Genomic DNA, 21,343 nt, shown 5'->3' with positions numbered 1-21,343 from the left:
TGCACATAATATCCTCTTTATTAGCAAAAAAGTATGTATCAAATATGTAGTATATACAAGTTGTTATCTGTAGCAGAATGTATACATTCGTATGTACAGAACGATTATCGGCCTGCCACTCAAAATCGGCTAATCTCTGTCACTACTTCATACACATCTAACAAAGAGGGGATTAGGATGCATTGTCAAAAGCCCACTGTTGACACACGAGACTCCCATGGGAATGAGTCCAAAACACTATTGAACTGAATAACAGCAGTGTTGAATCAAAGTTCTGCATATCGAGAATACCTCACCAGTTGTGTAGTTGAGAGGTAATACTTTTCGCCATTGGATGGTATTCGGTGTGAATGTACTTCTTCGCTTTCTCTGAACCAGGTTGCTCCAGCCACTCATCATATACGTTCTTGACTAGACGATTATCAAAAGGGTCGGCGACCAATACCTGTCACAGATTAGAAATTGCTAAAACCATATTATCAACATGAATGACGGCAGTAGTAGCATGGTAATATATTAAAAATGACATGTATCTTAAATCCATTGTGCACAGAAGGATAAGTTAAATCCTTTGTGCATATGTAACAACCAATGCATACATCATTTCTTGCATTTAATTTCCAACAAAATCTGAAACTGCAGCTACATTAAGGGTTAACTAGTATTACCCCCCCCCCTAGATGAGCCAATTAGGATTTCCCCCCCACTAGATGGGAAATTAGGGTCTCCCCCCTAAACACACGGTCAACTTGGTTTGACAGTTAACTTTCAAGTCAAACAATTGAAAATTACACAAATGCCCTTATTGTTTTCAAAAAAAAAATGTTCAATTTTAATTAGGTGGGGGCATTTATGTCATTTTCAGTTGTTTAATTTGAAAGTTAACGGTCAAACCAAGTTGACCGTGTGTTTAGGGGGGAGACCCTAATTTCCCATCTAGTGGGGGGGAAATCCTAATTGGCTCATCTAGTGGAGGGGTAACACTAGTTCACCCTAAAAACAAAGTAGGACAATCTTGTATAAACACGTTCTAGTGGAGGGGTTAGGGAAGCTAGAGTGTGAAGGATATTCCCATATAGCATAGAGATCAAGTTGAAAAACCTTTTCTTTTCTTCCCATAAAAAATACATGAAATGGAAATTAAATTAGAAATATTACATCAACACCAAGAGAATTAGCCAGATGCTAACTCATACATAGACCACGACGTGAACACCCCCAGTTCCGACAGACACCCCAGGCTCAAACAACCCACCTACAGAAGCTACACACACAACAGCAGAAGCATAACAAAACAAAACAACTCAGCCCCGGAAGGCCAAAAAAAACAAACAAACAGTAAAGTGAACCCATGGATCCACCACCAGGCCGGAACTTAACAGCAGCAGTATCAAATCACCAATAAACCACAGTATTTCACCACCCTTACCACTGTGCCTACTCATCATCAGTCACCTTCATCAACCCCCTTGTCCTAACTCCTAAGTCTGCTTTAGACCACTCCAAGTCAAGCTGAGCTTCATCATCAACACTATCAGAATCTTCGTACTCCCTCTCCTTCCAAGCACCCTTCTTTTATCTTCTTGCAGCCTAAGTTCCCTTCCATTTACCATTTGGAGTACTTTCCCCGGTGTTTTTGTTACGCTTATACCCCATCTACTAACAAAGTCATGAAACTGCTCATCCATGCAATTACTCTCTTCCCTGCCTTGATTACGTTCGAGTTGAAAGGTTGAATATTAACAATAAATGGTTAACTTACGAGCTAAACCTGGGGAAAATCCCAGGAGTTGGCAAATCTGGATTCAAACACAGCCTTAATTTAGAAGGAAAAATGGTGTCAACTTGACACCAACCTGTTATCAGGAATTGGAAACAACCACCAGTCTCAATAGGCTAAACTGTTCAAGCAAGACCAAAGCCTAGAGTTAGCATCTCCCGGACAAGAAATTAGGTTCTGTCAAAGTAAATTTGTATCCTCCAAGAAACCAAGCAGAATAGATTCTTCCGTTCCCGCACACCCACAGACACAATGTCTCAAAGATACACTTACGAAGAAATAGACTTTGGTGAGAATTAAACCAATAATGGGATGCGTAAATCCGGGTTTGACATGGATTTTGATTAGTGTCATCAACTTGAATAGTGTATGAGCCTTAATTTAGAAGGAGAATTGACGTCAACTTCACACCAACCTGTTATCAGGAATTGGAAACAACCACCAGTCCCAATAATCTAAACTGTTCAAGCAAGACAATAACCTACACTTGGCATCTCCTGGCCAAGAAACTAGGTTCTATCTCAGTTAATTTGTATCCTCCCAAAAACCAACCAAAATAGATTCTCACATGGACACGCTGTGAGAGACTAATATACACAGCTAATGTATATTATACACGTGTCCAACACAACTCATCACATAACTATATCAAGACCTTAGCCAGGTCGCTCATATCAAGACCTCAACCAGGTCACCTAAATACTCAGTCAGGTCGCTCATATTAAGACCTCAGCCAGGTCTTGTAACGCTCAAAGATGGAAAGACAGCCGTTACAACAATTCTGTAAAAGCAACAATGAACTCATTTATCCTCCATTTAAGCTCATTCAAGTCCTACATTAAAAGGGATTGACCAAAAGTCATGCTATAAATCACAAGGGAATTACCAAGGAAAGAGGGGGGAGAATCCTAGGCATCTTCTCCATCTACCATTTTAAATTCATCTACATTTTCCAAGCCCACGAAGCGTGGTCGAAAAAATTTAAATGAATTACTCAATTTTTGATGTGCTGCAGAAAATAGGCATTGAAATTCTTCTGAGCTTGGATGCTAGTCTGATAAGTTACCTCAACTCGTTTTACTTCCAATTTCATACATTGCTCAAACTGTATTAAGAGCTAGGCTAGACCAGTACATACAAAATCGGCTATGAGCCCTTCATATGACATATTTGAACATGTCAGTAGCAATCGACAAAGCTCAAGAACTGTATTCCCGACCTGGGATCATATCCCATTATGTAGTCTTGTATAAAGGACAAATCCCGTTGCTACTTGATAAAGCATCTACCAAGTGACCTCAACAGGTCTTGATATTATTCAATACCATTGAAACATGCATGCTAGTTGCACTTAAACTACTATTTCTACAAAAGATGAAGATGTTATTAATTTGATGGTATACAAGTTGGGTTATTATTATAGATTACAAATCAGTAAGAGGTGGTATGCATATAGATGAATGCTTTGACTTCCTCTATTTTTTACAACGGGCTTCGTGTTTATGCTTGAAGATTGAATCCAACAGACTCAACAAAGCTGGATTCGATCAGCTCGATCAATTCGCATACTAGTCTTAATATTCTTCAATTAAGTATGCAACTTGCCTTCCAATTTGTTTCAGATATGCACTTGCATATATGCAATATTTCAGCTCTAAATTCTCTAACTATCCGTGGACAGCAAGCGAAAGCAGATGCAACGATCACTCGATTCATTTTGAAAAACTTCGATTGACATTTTTTTTCTAGAACTAATATCTGTGCTGCAGTTTACATATTCATAGTGTAATGCAAAGCTAGTGCACTACAACAGGTGGAAAAACTACCAAAGAAATCGATGGATCATTTCTCAGTTGTACATTGCATGATCTTGGTACAAAATGGCAGTTAGTGCCGATTGTGCTGGTCATCGATTTCACTGGAGCCTGAAGATTGTTTTCCACCAGGTCGCACATGAGAAGGAGGGAAAGCTCTACATTACATTTATTCAGTATGTGATTGATTTATCTGGTGGACTAACAAGTTCAGTTGCAGAAATCAGTATGACCCAAGTCCTAAATTTAATAAGCCATCACTTGATTGGCTAAACTAATTTCTATTACTGGTTCTAACAATCGATATAGTCTCTCTCTATGTCTGTCTACCATCTGGATGGTCCAAAAAAAAGGAAAAAGCTTTATTGATTAATGGCTTTAAAGGATTATCATGCTATGCATTTCTACATTGAGGAATTGTCTATTTTTTTCATTTAGACCTGGTTCTACAGATCCCCAAAAAGCATTACAGCTCAAGAGATTCGATTCTGTACATAGTACAAACAGATCATTCATGATTATTACCTCCATGAGATACCAGCGAGCTTGCATACAAGAGACAAGCTCAATATCAGGATAATTGCTATTCACTTACAACTTGAACACTTGGTTCAATTTCTTATGGTTACATTATTTAGTTTTCTCTTTCGATGAAGCTTTATCAATTCCATAGCATGTTAGACACACTGATTTCTTTTTGAGACTCACGATCAACCTCGATCAGATTTTGATAACCTCAATGAGTCTTCATTGAACAAAGAACAAGGACGCATTCTATGCGACTTATACAGGTACATTTGATTAGGCTGCATGTCTAAACTCATGACCAGGTTTGCCAACAAAAAGGACGACGAATTTCGATAGCTCAGCCGCAATTACCAACTCGCATTGAATACATACCATTGAGGGCTAACAAATGTTTCTTTTGAGCTTGACATTGTTGGAAAAGCTTAGTTAAGGCACATACATAACAGAGACCGCATTACATCGAGTTTGGATACAAGAACTATGGTTGATATCCATGTACTCCAGCGGTACCAATTTCTTTTTGGTACATCTCGCCAATTCGTGACTACTACTGTGTCTGTTTTTTCATGGTGTAGCTAAACTGGTACAGGTCGATTACACTCCAAGTTGGGTTAGCTACAGCCATTTGCGCACATACAACCCAACCTTTTGAGCTCAATGCTCGATCTATCTTCGAAATTACTATTTAGTTTGTTCTAATTCCCTTTTGGCGTTAGTTCGATCTAGTGCAGGTCAATCAAGCTCCAAACTGGGGGATCACCACAACCATCTCCAAACTAGGGCTAATCATTGCCATCTAAACACGTCAATCAAGCTCCAAAACTGGGGCTAGCTACAATCACACCAATTCAAGGCTAACTATCAACAATATTCTCACTAATTGAGGACTTGCACTTTTAAGATCAATTCAGTGCAGAAATTCGAAACAAAACACTCTCTTAAGCTATAATTTTCTCACTAATTGAGGACCTACACTTTTAGGATCAATTCAGTACAAAAATTCAAATCAGAACGCTCTCTTGAGCTACAATCTTCTCACTAATTGAGGACCTACACTTCTAGGACCAATTCAGTACAAAAATTCAAATCAGAACGCTCTCTTGAGCTACAATCTTCTCACTAATTGAGGACCTACACTTCTAGGATCAATTCAATGCAGAAATTCAAATCAAAATGCTCTCTCGAGTTACAATCTTGAGGACCTATACTTCTAGGATCAATTCAGTGCAGAAATTCGAACCAGAACGCTCTCTTGAGCTACAATCTTCTCATTAATTGAGGACCTACACTTCTAGGATCTTGAGCTACAATTTTCTCACTAATTGAGGACCTACACTTCTAGAATCAATTCAGTACTTATCAAAACAACATCACTTGCCATCTTCAATCATTACATACCCCGCGTGCTTCCCACGTGTGGAATTAATCTCTCATTAGACCGTCCTACAGAACAAGAACGACCTAATGAGAGGGGGCAATGTGAGGGACTACTAATATACACAACCAATGCTTATTATATACATGTCCATCATTACTCATGACAAAACTATATCAAGACCTCAGCGAGGTCACCTAAATACTTAGTCAGGTCGCTTATAACAAGACCTCAGCCAGGTCTTATAACGCTCAAAGATGGAAAGACAGCCGTTATAACAATTCTGTAACAGCAACCATGCACTCATTTATCCTCCATTTAAGCGTATTCAAGTCCCACATTAAAAGAGATTGACCAAGGGTCATGTGCTATAAATCACAAGGGAATTACTAAGGAAAGAAAAGGGGAGAATCCTAGGCATCTTCTCCATTCTCCATCTACCATTTTATTACACAATTTCAGTGAGGAACTACGTCTGACTTGATTCATGTTCTTCAGAGAATTTGATAAGTAGGTTGCTCGCGCTAACCCAAACTTGGTCTAAACAATACTTTCCACCATCTTTCCCCATTCCCTCATATTTGTAAGGCTCTACACAAAATGAACCTTTACACACCATATTTTAAAAATAGTCTGTGTCGGATGCGTATCTACATGTCCGTGTAAGACACGTCACATACACATTGTATGTGATATTTTATATTTTGCTGTGTCGATACAGACACACATATCGACACACATATTAGTGTCAAAGTGACTTGGATTCTCCATTTCCCGCACAACCACAAACACAAGTCTCAAGATACACTTACAAAGAAATGGACTTTGGTGAGAATTAAACCAATGATCGGATGTGTAAATCCAGGTCTGACATGGTTTTTTGATTAGTGTCATCAACATGAACGGTGTATGTTATTATTGCTATCACAATAAAATCTATTAGCTTAAATTAGGTGGAAATTTTATTTGGGACTCAACTTCAATAGAAGTAATTAAGGGGATGAGAGAAAGAGGTATATTCAATTGTACTGGACAAATTGAAATGGTGTGACTGCGGTAATAACCACTGCCAATAAACTAAATAAGAAGACTGACACTCGGTAGTGCAATAGATATTGCGCCAACATCACTCCAAATAAATGTTGAACTACAGGAGGAAGAAAAGCAATGAAAGTAGTTATTGCCGTAACATCGATGTGTGTTGTTAAAGTATAACCAGCTACATTGTATGATATATAGGAAGTTCACACAAAGTAGTTACCCTATCGAAGTCTTAGGTTAAGACATGCGAGCTGTGAGAACGCAATTATGACATGCCTTGCTTGACGTTATAACCAGGTTATCATACAGTAGCGCTTATGCATGCACATTACATATGTTACTTACATGGGCATATGAGAATGTTCGCCATGTGTTTAACCATATATTTATGGGCATTTTTGTATTTACTAAATGATATCATGAGGATATCAATTAGTAATGTAGGCAGAAGTAGAATTGGTATTTCATTCACGCATGAATTTATAGTCTAGTCTCCAGTATAAATTGATAGATTTTGCAACCTTGGCATTTCATAAAATATGGAGGAATTTTGGAATTAAGGTGTTCTAGAGAGTATATTATGTTGCAGATTGGGGTATCTTTGGCCTTTTATTTATAGAAGGGCTATTCTGGAATTAAACAGATGTAACAAAGCTGTTCTTCTCGTCTAATGGGTGTGTGAAGTTGAGATAACTGAAAATAGTAAAGTTGTTTACAGAATAAAACAGGTATTTGGGAAGGGATTTAGGGCATTACATATTTATTTTGGTATGGGATGTGCTAATACAAATATGGAATGGGCACCTTGCGAAGGCGACACATAAGGTGCATATTTTAAAAATACCAGACATGGTCTAGAATTCTAGAAGGTTACCCTAGAAAACTCCCGAAAGCTCTAGTATAGCATAGTAAGATAGAATACATCACCATTCTCTAGTAATCTCTAAAGTGAGCAAGGAAATGGTGGATCTAAACACGACGACGCTGCCACAACTGAGATATGCACCAAAGAATAAAAAATACCAAACAAACTAGAGACTTACATCTTCCATATGCACGGTTTCTACCAACTGAAGTAAATCTTTTGCGGATTGCCCCACTTTTGGTTTGATTTGACCCCCTCCATTCAAACAGCCTGTAAGTAAATCACCAAATTAATATCCTGTAAACACTTTGTATGCAGCAGATACAGAAGGTGGTTGCATTACATGAACATTTCTAGACAGTGGAGGCTATTACCTGAAGGGCATGCCATGATCTCCAAGAAATGATAATCACATTTCCCTATTTTAATTTTCCTCACAATATTTTGCAGGTTCCGAAAGCCATAACAAAGTGCAAATTTCAGAACTGCTTTCCCCTCCACCTGGATCATAGAATGTTACTTGATATGTCAAGCAGATACGAACCGAAAAAATAGATACAACATGGTAATTGATTTTTTTTGACAAGTACACATCGATTATATTAATAAACGGCACTGCTATTACATCAATACCCAACCCAAGTAACCGAGGTTCCCTGAAGTATGCCCATACCCAGCAACAATAAATCAAAGAAAAGCAACATAAACAAGAAAATACAAAAGAGAAACACCCAAAAAACCCAAAGATCTGAGCCTAAACCTATACCGACTGACCAGCCTACCCACAGGACAGACTGATAACACAACCACATCATCAACAAAACATAGCAAGATAGAAGTTGTTACCAAGCCAACAAACAAAAGTGAGAGTTCTTAGGAATTCATCTAGATAGAAACTCAGTCGAATACCCTCGTGCAAAGATTCATGTTTTATTCTTTTTAAAATTTTGAATTTGTAACAGATTGTAAATGTTGTCTATAAATACAACTTCATTCCTTTGAGTAATCCACATTGGGTAACTCAAGCAAATACTATCTTTTTATTTAAGTTTTATGGTATCAGAGCTGTGATATTCTTGAAGGTCATCTTTGATCCAATGGCATCAAGCACTAACACTTTCAACACCAACACACCCATGGCTGTCATTCCCAATCTTCCTTCATTCTCTCCATCTTCTATTACCAGTTTAATCTCCAAGCTCACAACATCTGCTTTGGCGCTCACAATTTCTCCCTTTGTTGTGAAGTCAAACACTCATGGGATACATTGAAGGAAGCATCCCACAACCAACCTCTCATGTCCTTAATGAAGAGAGTGATGCGGAAGCGGGTTTGATTCCAAACCCAACATTTGAAAAGTGGCTCACAACTGATCAATTGTTGTTGAGTTGGCTCAATGCAACATTATCTGAGGATGTTCTCGCTAAAGCTGTAGGCGTTTCTACATCAAAGGAAGTTTGGGAGAAGCTGGAAACCACTTTCTCGCAGCGTTCTAAGGCACGAGAGTACCAACTGAAGCAGAAACTTCAAAATTGCAAGCAACAACAAGGTAAATCTGTTTCTGATTTTCGTAGACGATTCAAGAAAATTTCCAACTCCTTAGCTGCAATTGGTCAAGTAATTTCAGATGAAGACAAAGCTGTGCTCATTCTTAACGGGATGGTTCCAGCCTATGACAGTTTTGTCACTTCTATATTTGCTCATCCACCTCTTCCACCATGTCATGAATTGGTTCCTAACCTTCTTGGCCAAAAAATCAGAATAAGAGCTCAAAATAATTTTGAAACTGCATTTCTTGCCAAGAAGAACAATCCAAATTTTCCAGGGAAACAGAAACAAGGACAGCAATCTAAAAATCTGAACCACGGCCCACTGCTGGACCTTCCTTTCCTTCACGCTTTAACAACCCCGTCTCTTGCCAGGTGTGTGGACAACAGGGTCATACAACACTAAAGTGTTGGCACAGGTTTGATCATAGTTACCATGATGAACACACCAAAAGAATTTTCTGCTCTTACTCTATCAGATGTCAATGATGCGGAGTGGTATCTGTATACCGGGGCTACGTCGCACATGACAAATTCTGAAGGTATCTTTAATTCTCCATCTCCTTATCATGGTAATAATACAGTCTTAACAGCAGATGAGTCATCTATAAGTATTTCCCATGGTGGTGATATTCAACTAGGGGATTTGTCACTTAAAATGCTGTCTTAGTCCCTCATATTACCAAAAATCTTATATCAGTCAGGGCATCTCCAATGGAGGGTGTAAACCGTATAGAGTGTAAAGTTTACACTCCAAATATAAAAAAAACTCTTTCCAATGGGGGTGGTATACCGTAGATAATAGAGTATTAGTTGATAGAGGAGGTGGGGAATTCCCATCTTGCTATCAATTGATAAATAGCTTGGGCGACACTTTAACCAACGTCCAAACAAAAAAAATTTCGGATATCACTTTAAGTAAAGTCCCTTTCTAATTCTAAAGTAATTTTTTAACTCGGACGTCACTTACGTCACTTTAAGTGACGTCCCAGTTTAAAATCTATTTTTTTTTACAATTCTCCATTGGAGAGTATAGAATGTGGATATTTATAGGCTATATAATACTATACAATTAGAGGTGTAAAATCCTAATGGCACCTACGTGGAGCCTAAGTGGAGATGTAATTTTATACCCCCCATTGGAGATGCCCTCAGTATGTTAACTGTAGATATGGACTGTTTATGTGATTTCTCATCATCTGGATTTGTTGTGAAGGATCGGAAAACAGGAAAGGTATTGGGGAAGGGAGGTAGGCATAGACTATATGCACTTGATCCAGGAGATGTTAATTTAGCATCGTTGTCAACAGCTTTACTGGCTTCTTTGAAGCAAGGAGGGACTCAAGAAAGATGGCACGCAAGATTGGGTCATCCTTCCAATCGTGTTATGTCTTTCTTAAATAAAAGTAGTCTGATTTCCATTAAGCATCTGTCTAGTTTTGTCTGTTCAAGTTGCCAAGTTGGCAAACAATGTAAGTTGCCTTTTTCATTAGACAATAAAATTGCTCCTGGTTGTTTGATGTGATTCATGCCGATGTGTGGGGACCTGCCCCTCTTCCCTCTCTTCAACACTTGCGATATTATTTAATATTTGTGGATGATAGTTTTAGATACACTTGGATATATCCAATGAAGTTAAAATCAGAAGTAATGGGATCGTTCATAAATTCCGCATGATGATTAATAACGTTTTTCATAAACAAATTAAGTTGTTTCATTGTGATGAAGGGGGTGAAGTTACAAAAAGTTATTTTAAAGAGTACCTTGATGGATAATGGCATTGTTCGTCAATATTCATCATACTCCCAGTAAAATGGGCGAGCTGAGCATAAGCATCGACATGTGATTGAAATGGGTCTTACTCTTTTATATCATAGTCAAGCTCGGTTGAGGCCTTTATTACAGCTGTGTACTTAATTAACAGACTTCCAACCATGGTGCTTGGCAACCTCTCACCTTTTGAGAAGCTTTATGGTACACCGCCACATTATTCCGGACTTCGAATTTTCGGTTGTCACTGCTATCCTAATTTAGCAGACTATCGGAAAACAAAGTTTGATCCAAAGTCTGTTCCCTGTGTATTTATTGGCTACACTCAATACAATAAAGGCTTTCGTTGTTATTATCCTCCTACAAGGAGTGTATATATTTCTTGCCATGTTCTGTTTGATGAATCCATCTTGCCATTTGCTTCAGATAATAAAGGTTCTTCTCCTCTATGTTCTGATTGGCTAAATTTTGAAGAAGGACCTTCTGTTACGTCTTTAGAAACAAGAGTGCAACTCCCTACATTGTCTCAAGCAATAGAAAATAAGGAAAACCTTTTTCTTCTGTTCAGTATCACAAGGTTCTCCTGCTAGTTCACAACCACCACATCTCAATGCACAACTCAATTCCACTCATCCAAGAGCTTCTCCTTCTCAAAATATTCAAGAGCTTAGTGTGGACATCAATCCAGATTTAGTGGTTTCACCTTCAGTAGCAATTGACAAGAGCATAGTTCCATCGAATGCTAACGATTTGGTGCCAATAGCTCCTCACAACTCTTTTAATGCAGGAGCCACTTCTTCACCAACTCCAGAACTTAATATGGACGTCAGTTCAAGTTCCATGGCTTCACCTTCATATAATACTAGACACCCCAAAGTTTATGCCACTCAAACCACCTCTCGATATCATTTGCAGCCCTCTTATAGCTTACTAACTAGTGTTGAGCAAGAGCATACAACATACAAAACTGCCTTGTGAATTCCACATTGGAAAAGAGCTATGGATGAAGATATGCGGGCCTTGTCTAACAATGATACATGGACACTGGTGCCTCGTAATGATATCATGAACATTGTAAATTCGCAGTGGGTGTTCAAGACAAAGCTACTATCTACTGGAGCTGTCGACCGATTCAAGGCCCGACTAGTGGCTAAAGGCTACAATCAACTCAGGGGTACAGATACTGACGTCACATTCAGTCCTGTTCTCAAGGCAGCCACAATATGTATTGTCTTGTCTATTGCGGTTGTAAATTCATGGGAAATCAAACAATTCGACGTCAAAAATGTTTTCTTGCACGGGTACTTGAAAGAAAACGTATATATGGAACAACAACCTGGGTATGTAGATCCCAACTTTCCTAACCATGTGTGCAACTTAAATAAAGCTCTATATGAACTTAAACAGACCCCCTTGTGTCTGGTATGACCGTTTTAAAGATTGCTTGGTCCAACTTGGCTTCCAGTGTAGCTCCTCAGATCCATCTCTCTGTGTGTGATGACTCTGTAGCACTTATATATCCTCTCTTGTATGTGGATGATATTGTGCTCACCGGAAACAGTACTTCCTTTATTTCATCTCTCATTGAGTCTTTAAGTACTCAATTGGCAATGAAGGACCTTGTTCCTTTGCTTTTTTTCTTGGGTATTGAAGTTCACCGCACTTCACGAGGCATAGTGCCTCAACAAAAGTATGCCATAGAACTATTAGAGCATGCCAAGATGCTTGAAAGCAAGCCTATTGCTACTCCTTTATTTCCAGGCCAGAAATTTTCTGCTGAAACTCCTTTAGCCAATCCGACAGAATATCGAGCTCTCGTGGGTGGTCTGCAGTACTTAGCCTTTACTAGGCCAGACCTTTCATATGGTGTCAACACAGTAGGTCAATATGTGCACTCACCTACTTCTGACCATCTTAAAGCTGTTCGCCGCATTCTATGATATCTAAAAGGCACTGTCAATTTTGGCTTTGGAATTTATGCCTCTGGTTCTCTAGATTTGAGTGCCAATTCTGTTTCGGATTGGGCAGGCTGCCCTGTACAAGGCGTTCCGTTACTGGTTATGCTACATATCTTGGCCGTAATTGTATCTCGTGGTGTGCAAAGAAACAGAAAACTGTTTCCCGATCCAGTTCAGAAGCAGAATATCGAACTCTCGCATTTACAACAGCTGTATTATCATGCCTCTCTTCTCTTATGCGTGATCGGAGGATTTCCCTTCCACGCAAACCTCAAATCTTTTGAGATAATAAAAGTGCGGTCCATATGACTGCAAATCCGATCTTCCATGCTCGATCTAAACACATTGAGATCGATTATCACTTCACACGTGAGAGAGTTGCTGCCGGTTAACTTGAAGTTCATCATATTCCAGCTGAAAGACAGATTGTGGATATCTTCACAAAAAGTCTGCCAAGTGGATCATTTTGTTGGCTTCGCTCCAAGCTCAATGTTTTCCCTCAGACACCATTGCGCTTGTGGGGGGATGACAACACAGCCGCGACATCAACAAAAGATAGCCAGATAGAAGTTGTTACCATGTCAACAAACAGAAGTCAGAGTCATTATAAATATATCTAGATAGAAATTCAATTGAATATCCTCATGGCAGAGATTCATGTTTATCTCTTTCTTGAATTTTGAATTTGTAACAGACTGTAAATGTTGTCTATAAATACACCTTCATTCCTTTGAGTAACCCACGTTGGGTAACTCAAGCAAATACTATCTTTTTATTTAAGTTTTACAGACCACCTCCCTATCCTCTTCCGATTCCACCCCAACATCCTTTGAGCAACTTGGGACGACATGGTCATATTCACTGTCACTAATGTCCTCGAAGTCTTTGCTGCCACTTTCCTCTGTTGGCTCAACAACCTTGTTCCCTTAAATATATCTCTTCTCAAACTCCTCAATAAGCTTATGAAGCTTTTTCTTGCTCGAGTTCACCTTAGCACCCCACTTCTCCCCAAACTGAATCAGGGATTCCTTCCCTTCCATATTCATTGGCTTCTCTACTGCCTTTGCACCCTCGTCTATTGTGCTGCTACCACCCTTGGTCGTAGAAGCATCCTCACCCCCCTCTGCCACTACTATCTATAATACTCAGCATCCCTTTTCTTCTTCCACTGATTAACCTTGAGGGACTTCACCTTTTCCTTGCTCCTCTTCCTTACCTTTTGATTGCTTGGTCTAGGAATCCGACCAACATGTTTTTCAATTCCCAATCCTTGGATCACCCTGTCCCTATCCTCTTCATCGATCAATTGGATTCTGTTTTCAGGCCCACTAAGGGCTGCATCTTGATCATTCTTGCTCGGACCATCAGATCTAAACCCTTGACTCGTATCGCTACCATCAGTGAGCATGTTCCCACTCACCTTCATCCACGGATCTTTGACCCACATCCAAACCTATAATGATGTCCCTCTTTAGTTCACCCACCAAGCCCGACCCACAATAGCTCAGTGACCCAGTGCCACAATGAGCTGGTGGTCCTTTCAACATTAAAAATTCTTCTGTGCCCTTATTTGCCACATCATTGCCTTCTAGGTTTCCCCTTCTAGACAATTGATGACCTTACTAAAGGCTACAACATCGATAACAATTACTAAGTATTCATATAACATATCAGATATCAACTCATGCTCCTAGAAATGGCAAACACTGAGATTAGACCTTTCATTTTAGTGGGAACTCAATCTAACATAAGTTAGATCGGAGCACACTTTTTTTTTATTGGTAAAATTAGGACATATATATTAATAATAGAAAAACAATTACAAAAAGGATGAGATATCCAAACTACAAATAATAAAAAAACAAAAACTTAAAAACAAAAAAGATCATTCCCTAGGTTCCACACCTCGAAACCTACTACAAAGAAAGAAAAGCATCGGAATCAGAACATGAATGACTCCCATCTACACACAAAGTGTTCAAAAGGAATGTCTTGGGTCTCCTCATGCGCCTTAGACCAGAAAAAAAGAAGGCCATTAATGAACATAATGACCTCTTCCACAGATGCCTCAACTCCCTCAAAATGTCTCTTGTTTCGCTCCACACAAACTGGGCGATTCTTAAAGTCTGATAAAGCATATAAACGAGGGAAACACAAAAAGAGAGGTCTCTCATCTAACCAAATATCCTCCCAAAACCTAAAGCTCTCTCCATCCCCCAAACAAAATCTAATGTTCCTTTGGAAAGCCTCAGACACTTTGGAAATGCCCTTCCAAACCCCACAACCATAAGGAATGGTCACGGGACCGCTAGCCCAGCCAAAGCAATCCTCCCCAAATCTAGACAAGATAACCTTCCTCCACAAACTCTCTCTTTCCTCCCCAAAACGTCATAGCCATTTGCCTAGCAAAGCTAGGTTGAATTCATGAAGCATACGAAAGCCCAAACCCCCATCATGCTTAGAGAGACATAGTCTATTCCACCCCACCAAGTGATATCTATGCCAATCTTCAGTGTCATCCCACAAAAAGTTTGCACTAATGGACTCGATACAGTGAGCAACACTTATGGGTAAGCGAAAAAGGGACGTGTAATACACAGGTAAACTAGATAAGGTGCTCTTTATCAAAATAACACGATCCCTCTTGGACAAAATACGCCCTTTCCATCTGGCAAGTTTCTTACTAAAACTCTCAATAATCGGGTACCGAATGGCTCTAGATCTATACTTTGCGCCCAATAGAAGTCCTAAATATTTAGACGGTAGAACCCCCGAGGTGCATCCATTGAAGTAGGCCAAACTATCCACCTCCAAACCATCTACCCCAAAAATAATGCTTTTAGACATGTTTACTCTCAAACCAGAAACCGCCTCAAAGCAACATAACAAACCCCAAAGGTATCTCAATTGCTCACCACCCTCCCCAAGAAAAACCACAGTATCATCCACGAACTGCAAATGAGAAACAAGGACCTTTTTACAACCTACTCTAAAACCCTCAAGCACCCCTAACTGATTTGCTCTCTCCACCATCTAACCAAACACCTCAACAACCAAAAGAAAAAGGAGAGGAGATAATGGGTCCCCTTGCCTAATACCTCTTGATCCTTTAAAGAAACCAGCAGGCGAACCGTTAATAAGGATAGAAAAAGAAGTTGAAGAAACACATCTCCTGACCCAACCTCTCCTTTAGCCCCAAAACCAATACGTCCCAAAATGTAGTCAAGAAACTCCCAATGAACATGGTTATAGGCCTTAGTTAGATCAATTTTGCACACTATACCGGCCTCACCGCTTTTATTCCTATCGTCAATGACCTCATTCGTGATCAAAATCCCATCTAAAATCTGGCGACCATAGACAAAAGCCCTTTGTTCTTGTGAAATCACTCATGAGAGGACCTTTTTTAACCTAATAAAGAGAACTTTCGAGATAATCTTATAAGCCCCACTAATAAGGCTAATAGGGCGTAAGTCACTAATATCCTCCACACCTTGTTTCTTTGGGATGAGTTTGATAAAAGTAGATCGGAGCACACTAAGAAAATGATAGTGAATGGTGTCTACATGGACATAGTGTATCTCTTCGTATAATTCAACAGAAGAAGGCATCTGAGTATGACTTAGAAGAGACTTTGACGGTGAGGTGACTAAGTAGGACGTCATATTGTCCATCAAAGGCCTCTTACTTTTTTGGTCTAAGGTGCATGAGGAGACTCAAGATAAACCGTTCAAGCATTTTGTGAGTGGGTGGGAGTTTTTTATGTTTAAGTGGGTGCTCTCGCTTGTAGATGTAGATGTTATGTGTATTTTCTTTCGAGCTTTAGATCCTTGTACTAGTAAAACATCTCATCCTACTTTCTTTTGATTGGATTTATATTAATAATAAACTTTATTTACCGATTAAAATATAATATATATATATATATATATATATATATATATATATATAAACAGTATCCGACTTACCTCTAAAATCACTTCCCGAAAATCTGAGTTTCTAATTGTTTTGAAATTAATAGAACCATCAATTTGTCTTCCAAAAAGTGTTTTAGCAGCATGGTGGAAAATTGTCTCTGCATAACCTCCTGAACTTCCACTAACCCCATAAAGTTTACCTTCTTTATCAACATTAGTTAACCTGAAAACCAATGTGTTAGATGGTACATTTGTTGAAAATGTTTCTTTTGAAACAAAATGAGATACTAAAAATACGTGTATATACTCACAGTTCATCCAAGGGTGACTCTTCCAAGGCCTTGAAATCAACAGATTTTAACTGCAGCAATGAATTGAAAAAACATGTATTATAGCCTATACAATTTGGCATAGTAGTTTTACATATAAAAAGTAGACCATATCTGATGCGGACATCAATAGGCCCAAGCCCAGATGCATAAAGAGGCGTCCATCTTTTTAGTAGTCTTTTGTTTTTAGAATGTCATGTGGCATATTACTATTGGTTTATTGCTTTCAATGATAGTTATAAATAAGGAGCTTGAGGTTAGGGTTAGGGAGTTGATGTTTAGTAGTGATTTTCTTTCTCAGAGTCAATAAAAGAGACTTCTTTATTTTAGGGTTCTTAATTGTTTTTCATATAAATTGTAGATTTCTTCTTCTTAATCGCTTCCGCTCATAAATCTACATCAATATCATACCTGAATCAAATCCATAACCTCTCCAGATGTCAAGACTGAATCTACCTCGGAAACAGAAAGATCATTGACATTACCTCCCCCACTGTCTACTGTAAACACAAAATCATCCCTAGCAGCTTCAAGCTTCTTATCATAACATGGCATGACAGTTACATGGTAGATTTTGTCTGGCCTACAAAAGTCACAAATCAAGACATTGAAAGATACGACCAAGGAGTGCATTAAAAAGTAGCTAAATCCTGAAAATGTTGGATGCACGCTACTAGCCTGATTTACCTTAAACGAAAGAAATTAATTATGAACCAACATACATACCAAATGGAACAAAAGAACGAAAAGGGGAGAAAAACACCTAAAAGGTGAAAGATTCACAAGGGTACAAGGATAAATCAGACTTGAACAGTTCAAGGTAGTCCAATGTTCTAAAAAACGCTAGGCGGTAGTCGGACGGTAGGGGAGCGCCTAGCGCCTAGGCCTTCTAGGCGGCGCCTAGACGGGCTAGGCGCTAGACGGTTTTATTTAATTAATTAATTATTTAAATATATATGATTATATGTATAATTAATTATTTTTTTCTCTGGAACAGGTTATTTGATACGTGGCAAGACTGAAAGTCTAGTATTTTAGTGATTGTATTCTAGTGGAAGCTACTAAACTAGGAGCTAAATTAGCTTAATGCATGATTTGTGATTGAAATCTTGCTGTCTACTTGAAAATTTTCAAAAACTTCCACAAAAAAACAACCTACGTACTACTGACTCAAGTTCAAACTTCAAACATTTGAAATCAAATATTACAACAAGATCGAGACTAATAAATATAAGACATGAGAAAAGGACAAGTGACAAACAGAAGCAAACAAACACAGTAGTAGTGTAGTATGTCCACTTGCTAAAAACAATGAATAGTGGCGCACAGCACACTGTTCCATCAACAATCATGGAACAGTGGGTACAGATTCGTTAGTCGCGCCATGGTTTACTTGTGAGGATTGTTTAAGAGAAGAAAAAAAAAAGACAAGAAAAAAAGAGAGCAGAATTGGAGATAACTCAGAGAAGAAATATATACCGACAGAATTGTTTGTTGAAGAAGAAGAGCAGCAGCAGCAGCAACACCGAGAAGAAGAAGAAGAAGAGCAGCAGTTGATCTTTTGTTGAAGAAGAGAACCCGATTGTTTGTTTCTAAAGCCCTATCAGGCTTTTTTTTAACTAAATTTAAATTGGGACTGTAGGATTTTAAATTTAATTGGGCTTGTAACAAATTGGGCCAAAAAAACAAACTGGACCTTCTAAATCGTCCAGCCCGCCTAGACTGATTAATCCACCGCCTAGTCCCGATTAAACGGTCCACCGTTTTATCAACCGTTTAGGGTGAAAATCAGTACGGCTAGGCACCGCCTAGACGGCCGCCTAGGCTGTTTTTTAGAACACTGAGGTAGTCAGTCGCATCTACCGTAAACAGTATTTAAACATAACCAAAGTTGTCATGCTCGAATGCATCAAGTCTCCTATCGTTTGAGATTCCAAGGTTTTCTAATTGAAAGGGACGGACCCAGGAGGGTCTGAGGGTGTTCAGTGGTCAGATAATGTCAAATATAGTGTGCAACATACAATAACTCAACAATATATATGTGCTATATAAGCCTATGTTTTTTTTGCTACTTTAAAAACATGTGTTACTACTTCTAAACTAGAAATTTTATATCTTCTAAATTAATTTTTCACATTTAAGAAAAAAAAAATCAATAGTCACGAATTTTTTTAACTTATTGAGCTTTTTGGAAAACACAAGGGCTGAAAAAATCCCGATCCAAGTCAGTTTTCAGATGTGTGAATTGCAGGTTAATACTCTCAACGAAACTTCTGGGTCCACCATTGATCACACAATGACTCCTGTCCAACTTTCACCAAGTCAACCCCTGGCAATTAATATACACACATATATAATCTATCCTCTCGAAGTTGCTTCCCTCCCAATCCGATGTTCAGCTATCTTCCTCAAAGGGGAAAAAGGATGTTTAGAATTAGTTGTTGGACATTGAAATTCAAATGTCTTTATAATGTAGTCCAACGTCAGTCCATGTCCTAACTCAAGAAAGATGGTTAGGAACAAAGGGCAGAGAGAAGCGCTATAAAACCACACTCTAATTCATTTCCACTCTTTGCCAGTGCAACAAGAACAATCACTTTTTATTCTTTCCCACCTATCATTAAGTGGTGTTTTCAGTCAGAGTCTATGGTCTAGATTGTAGACATACCGTACCACTTATACCTTTGTTGACGCAACACGCAAGTATGAGTCTTCTCACATAACTAAATAAAACATAAGTTACCAAGCTGTTACAAACTTACAATACCATACCTCACCATTCCCGAGAAGAGAGTGAGTAGTTATTTGATTTCCCAAGAAGGGAGTGACTAGTTATTGAATTGACCATTCCTTGCAAAGTACTAGCATCTAATGGCAAGCCCGAATAATTCACCGGAAATGTATCAGTACGATCAAACCTTCAACTTGAGATTAGGCACACAGCCAGCTCAATAAATCTTCAATTTAATTAGGTTGATTTGAAGTCCCGAATGCACGTTAAGTCTTTCTAGAGCCCATGTTAGCACTGTTTACACTCATAGGTCCCAATCTCTAAGTTACATCCCAAGATATACCTCAAATGACTAGTTACATCACCTATCCAGAGAAGGGACTCTGAAGCGAGACATCCATAAATAAACAATAAAAATAACGCTGAATAATGTATCATACGCCACATAACCCTCTAAAGTTTCATATCATCAACCCATTCCAAAGATAATTTCTTATGAGGTGTGGTAGTTTAAGGAGGATAAAGAACTCACTCGACACCCATTTTCTGGCAAGCATGATGCTTAATAATAGCTCCAATCGTTTGTTGAGGGCTCTTCACAGAAGATATATAAGGCAATATATAAGAGCCTAGCGTCTTTTCGGCATAGCATATCCAACCTGATTCCATCAAAAGATCATTAAACAACACATAATGAGGGCATTCTTTCAACAACAAATTCATAAAATGTAAACTGATAATCCAGCATACCAGGACAAGAAGATGCAAGCATAGGTAGAGAAGTTTTAGATGATTCCCCATTATCCAAAACATGTTGCTTGTACCGAGCAACAAATTCGTTACAAGACTCAATAAGAGATAAGTCTCTACTACAGCTGGTATCAAATATCGCCTTCACACCCAATGACTTAAAAAATGTGGTAAGTTTCCTAAAGACCTGAAAATCACAAAGACAAACTATATCATCAGATTCTAAAAAAGCCCAAGTAAATATCGGTATAACTAAAAAGTAAAAACACACCTGAGATGGAGAAAAACGAAAGTGAGCAGCTAATGAAGTCCGCGACTGGGGAGAAACAGAGACAATAACAGTCTTTCCTGAATCAATACTATTCAAAAACTCATCCAAACTCTGTTTCTCTAACATTACTGTTTCTGCTGACGTAACACATCCACTGCAAAAAACAGACCAACAAATAAATCAAATGGGTTACGAAAAAGTTAAGTTATTATATATATATATATATATATACCTGCATGCTAAGCAGTCTTTTAAGGAAATTTTGACAGGGTCTGAGTTTAGTGCGTCAATCTTGTTTTGTGGTTGTTTATAGTTGGTCATATCCTTGAGTGAAACAATGCAACCTTGTGATGGGGCAATGAAGTCATTCAGATCACCAATTCGTAGAGTTGGGGAGAACTTTGTCGACATCTCTTTCGTTAACTCAATCACCTACTTCTTTGTTTGGTGTTTGGCAAACGATAAATGAATTTAAAACGATTTCAGAAACATGAACATCTATAGTATAATGGATTAACTAGTACTACCCCTACTAGGGTAGCCAATTAGGATTTCCCCAACTAGATGAGGAAATTAGGTTTCCTCCCTGACCACACACAAAACAAAAGTCAACTTGAATTACCGTGTTTTTCTCTAACCAAATATTTTTTTTGGACCTTGTTTTTAT

General features: G+C 38.6%; 1 protein-coding gene across 3 annotated transcripts; it reads right to left on the bottom strand.

The window, feature by feature from the left end:
- Window positions 1–21,343, bottom strand: NAR1 (ferredoxin hydrogenase). Of its 3 annotated transcripts, none has more exons than XM_086557001.1 (10): window positions 20,909–21,343; window positions 20,677–20,830; window positions 20,406–20,592; window positions 20,188–20,314; window positions 17,336–17,507; window positions 16,907–16,956; window positions 16,647–16,818; window positions 7,778–7,904; window positions 7,582–7,673; window positions 1–445 (listed from the first exon to the last, which is right to left on the bottom strand). In XM_086557001.1, exons 1-10 carry the CDS (start codon window positions 21,085–21,087, stop codon window positions 293–295), a joined length of 1,413 nt encoding a protein of 470 aa, XP_086413127.1. In that variant the 5' UTR covers window positions 21,088–21,343; the 3' UTR covers window positions 1–292. The 3 variants fall into 3 exon arrangements, with proteins under 3 accessions (XP_086413127.1, XP_086413128.1, XP_086413126.1); XM_086557002.1 differs by having other exon boundaries at window positions 1–465; window positions 20,909–21,311; XM_086557000.1 differs by having other exon boundaries at window positions 20,406–20,830; window positions 20,909–21,240.

This window comes from Coptis chinensis, chromosome 4, assembly GCF_015680905.1.
Source record: "Coptis chinensis isolate HL-2020 chromosome 4, ASM1568090v1, whole genome shotgun sequence".
NCBI classification, from domain to species: domain Eukaryota; kingdom Viridiplantae; phylum Streptophyta; class Magnoliopsida; order Ranunculales; family Ranunculaceae; genus Coptis; species Coptis chinensis.
The sequence above is the reverse complement of the archived record's forward strand: the minus strand, read 5'-3'. Positions and strand labels throughout refer to the sequence as shown.

Excerpts from the sequence above, each read along its gene's own strand:
- NAR1 (XM_086557000.1), bottom strand. The coding sequence starts at position 21,087 with ATGTCGACAAAGTTCTCCCCAACTCTACGAATTGGTGATCTGAATGAC. Across the intron at positions 20,315-20,405 it reads GCTTGCATCTTCTTGTCCTG|GTTGGATATGCTATGCCGAA; the intron begins GTATGCTGGATT and ends TGATGGAATCAG. Across the intron at positions 446-7,581 it reads AAACCGTGCATATGGAAGAT|GTATTGGTCGCCGACCCTTT; the intron begins GTAAGTCTCTAG and ends AATCTGTGACAG.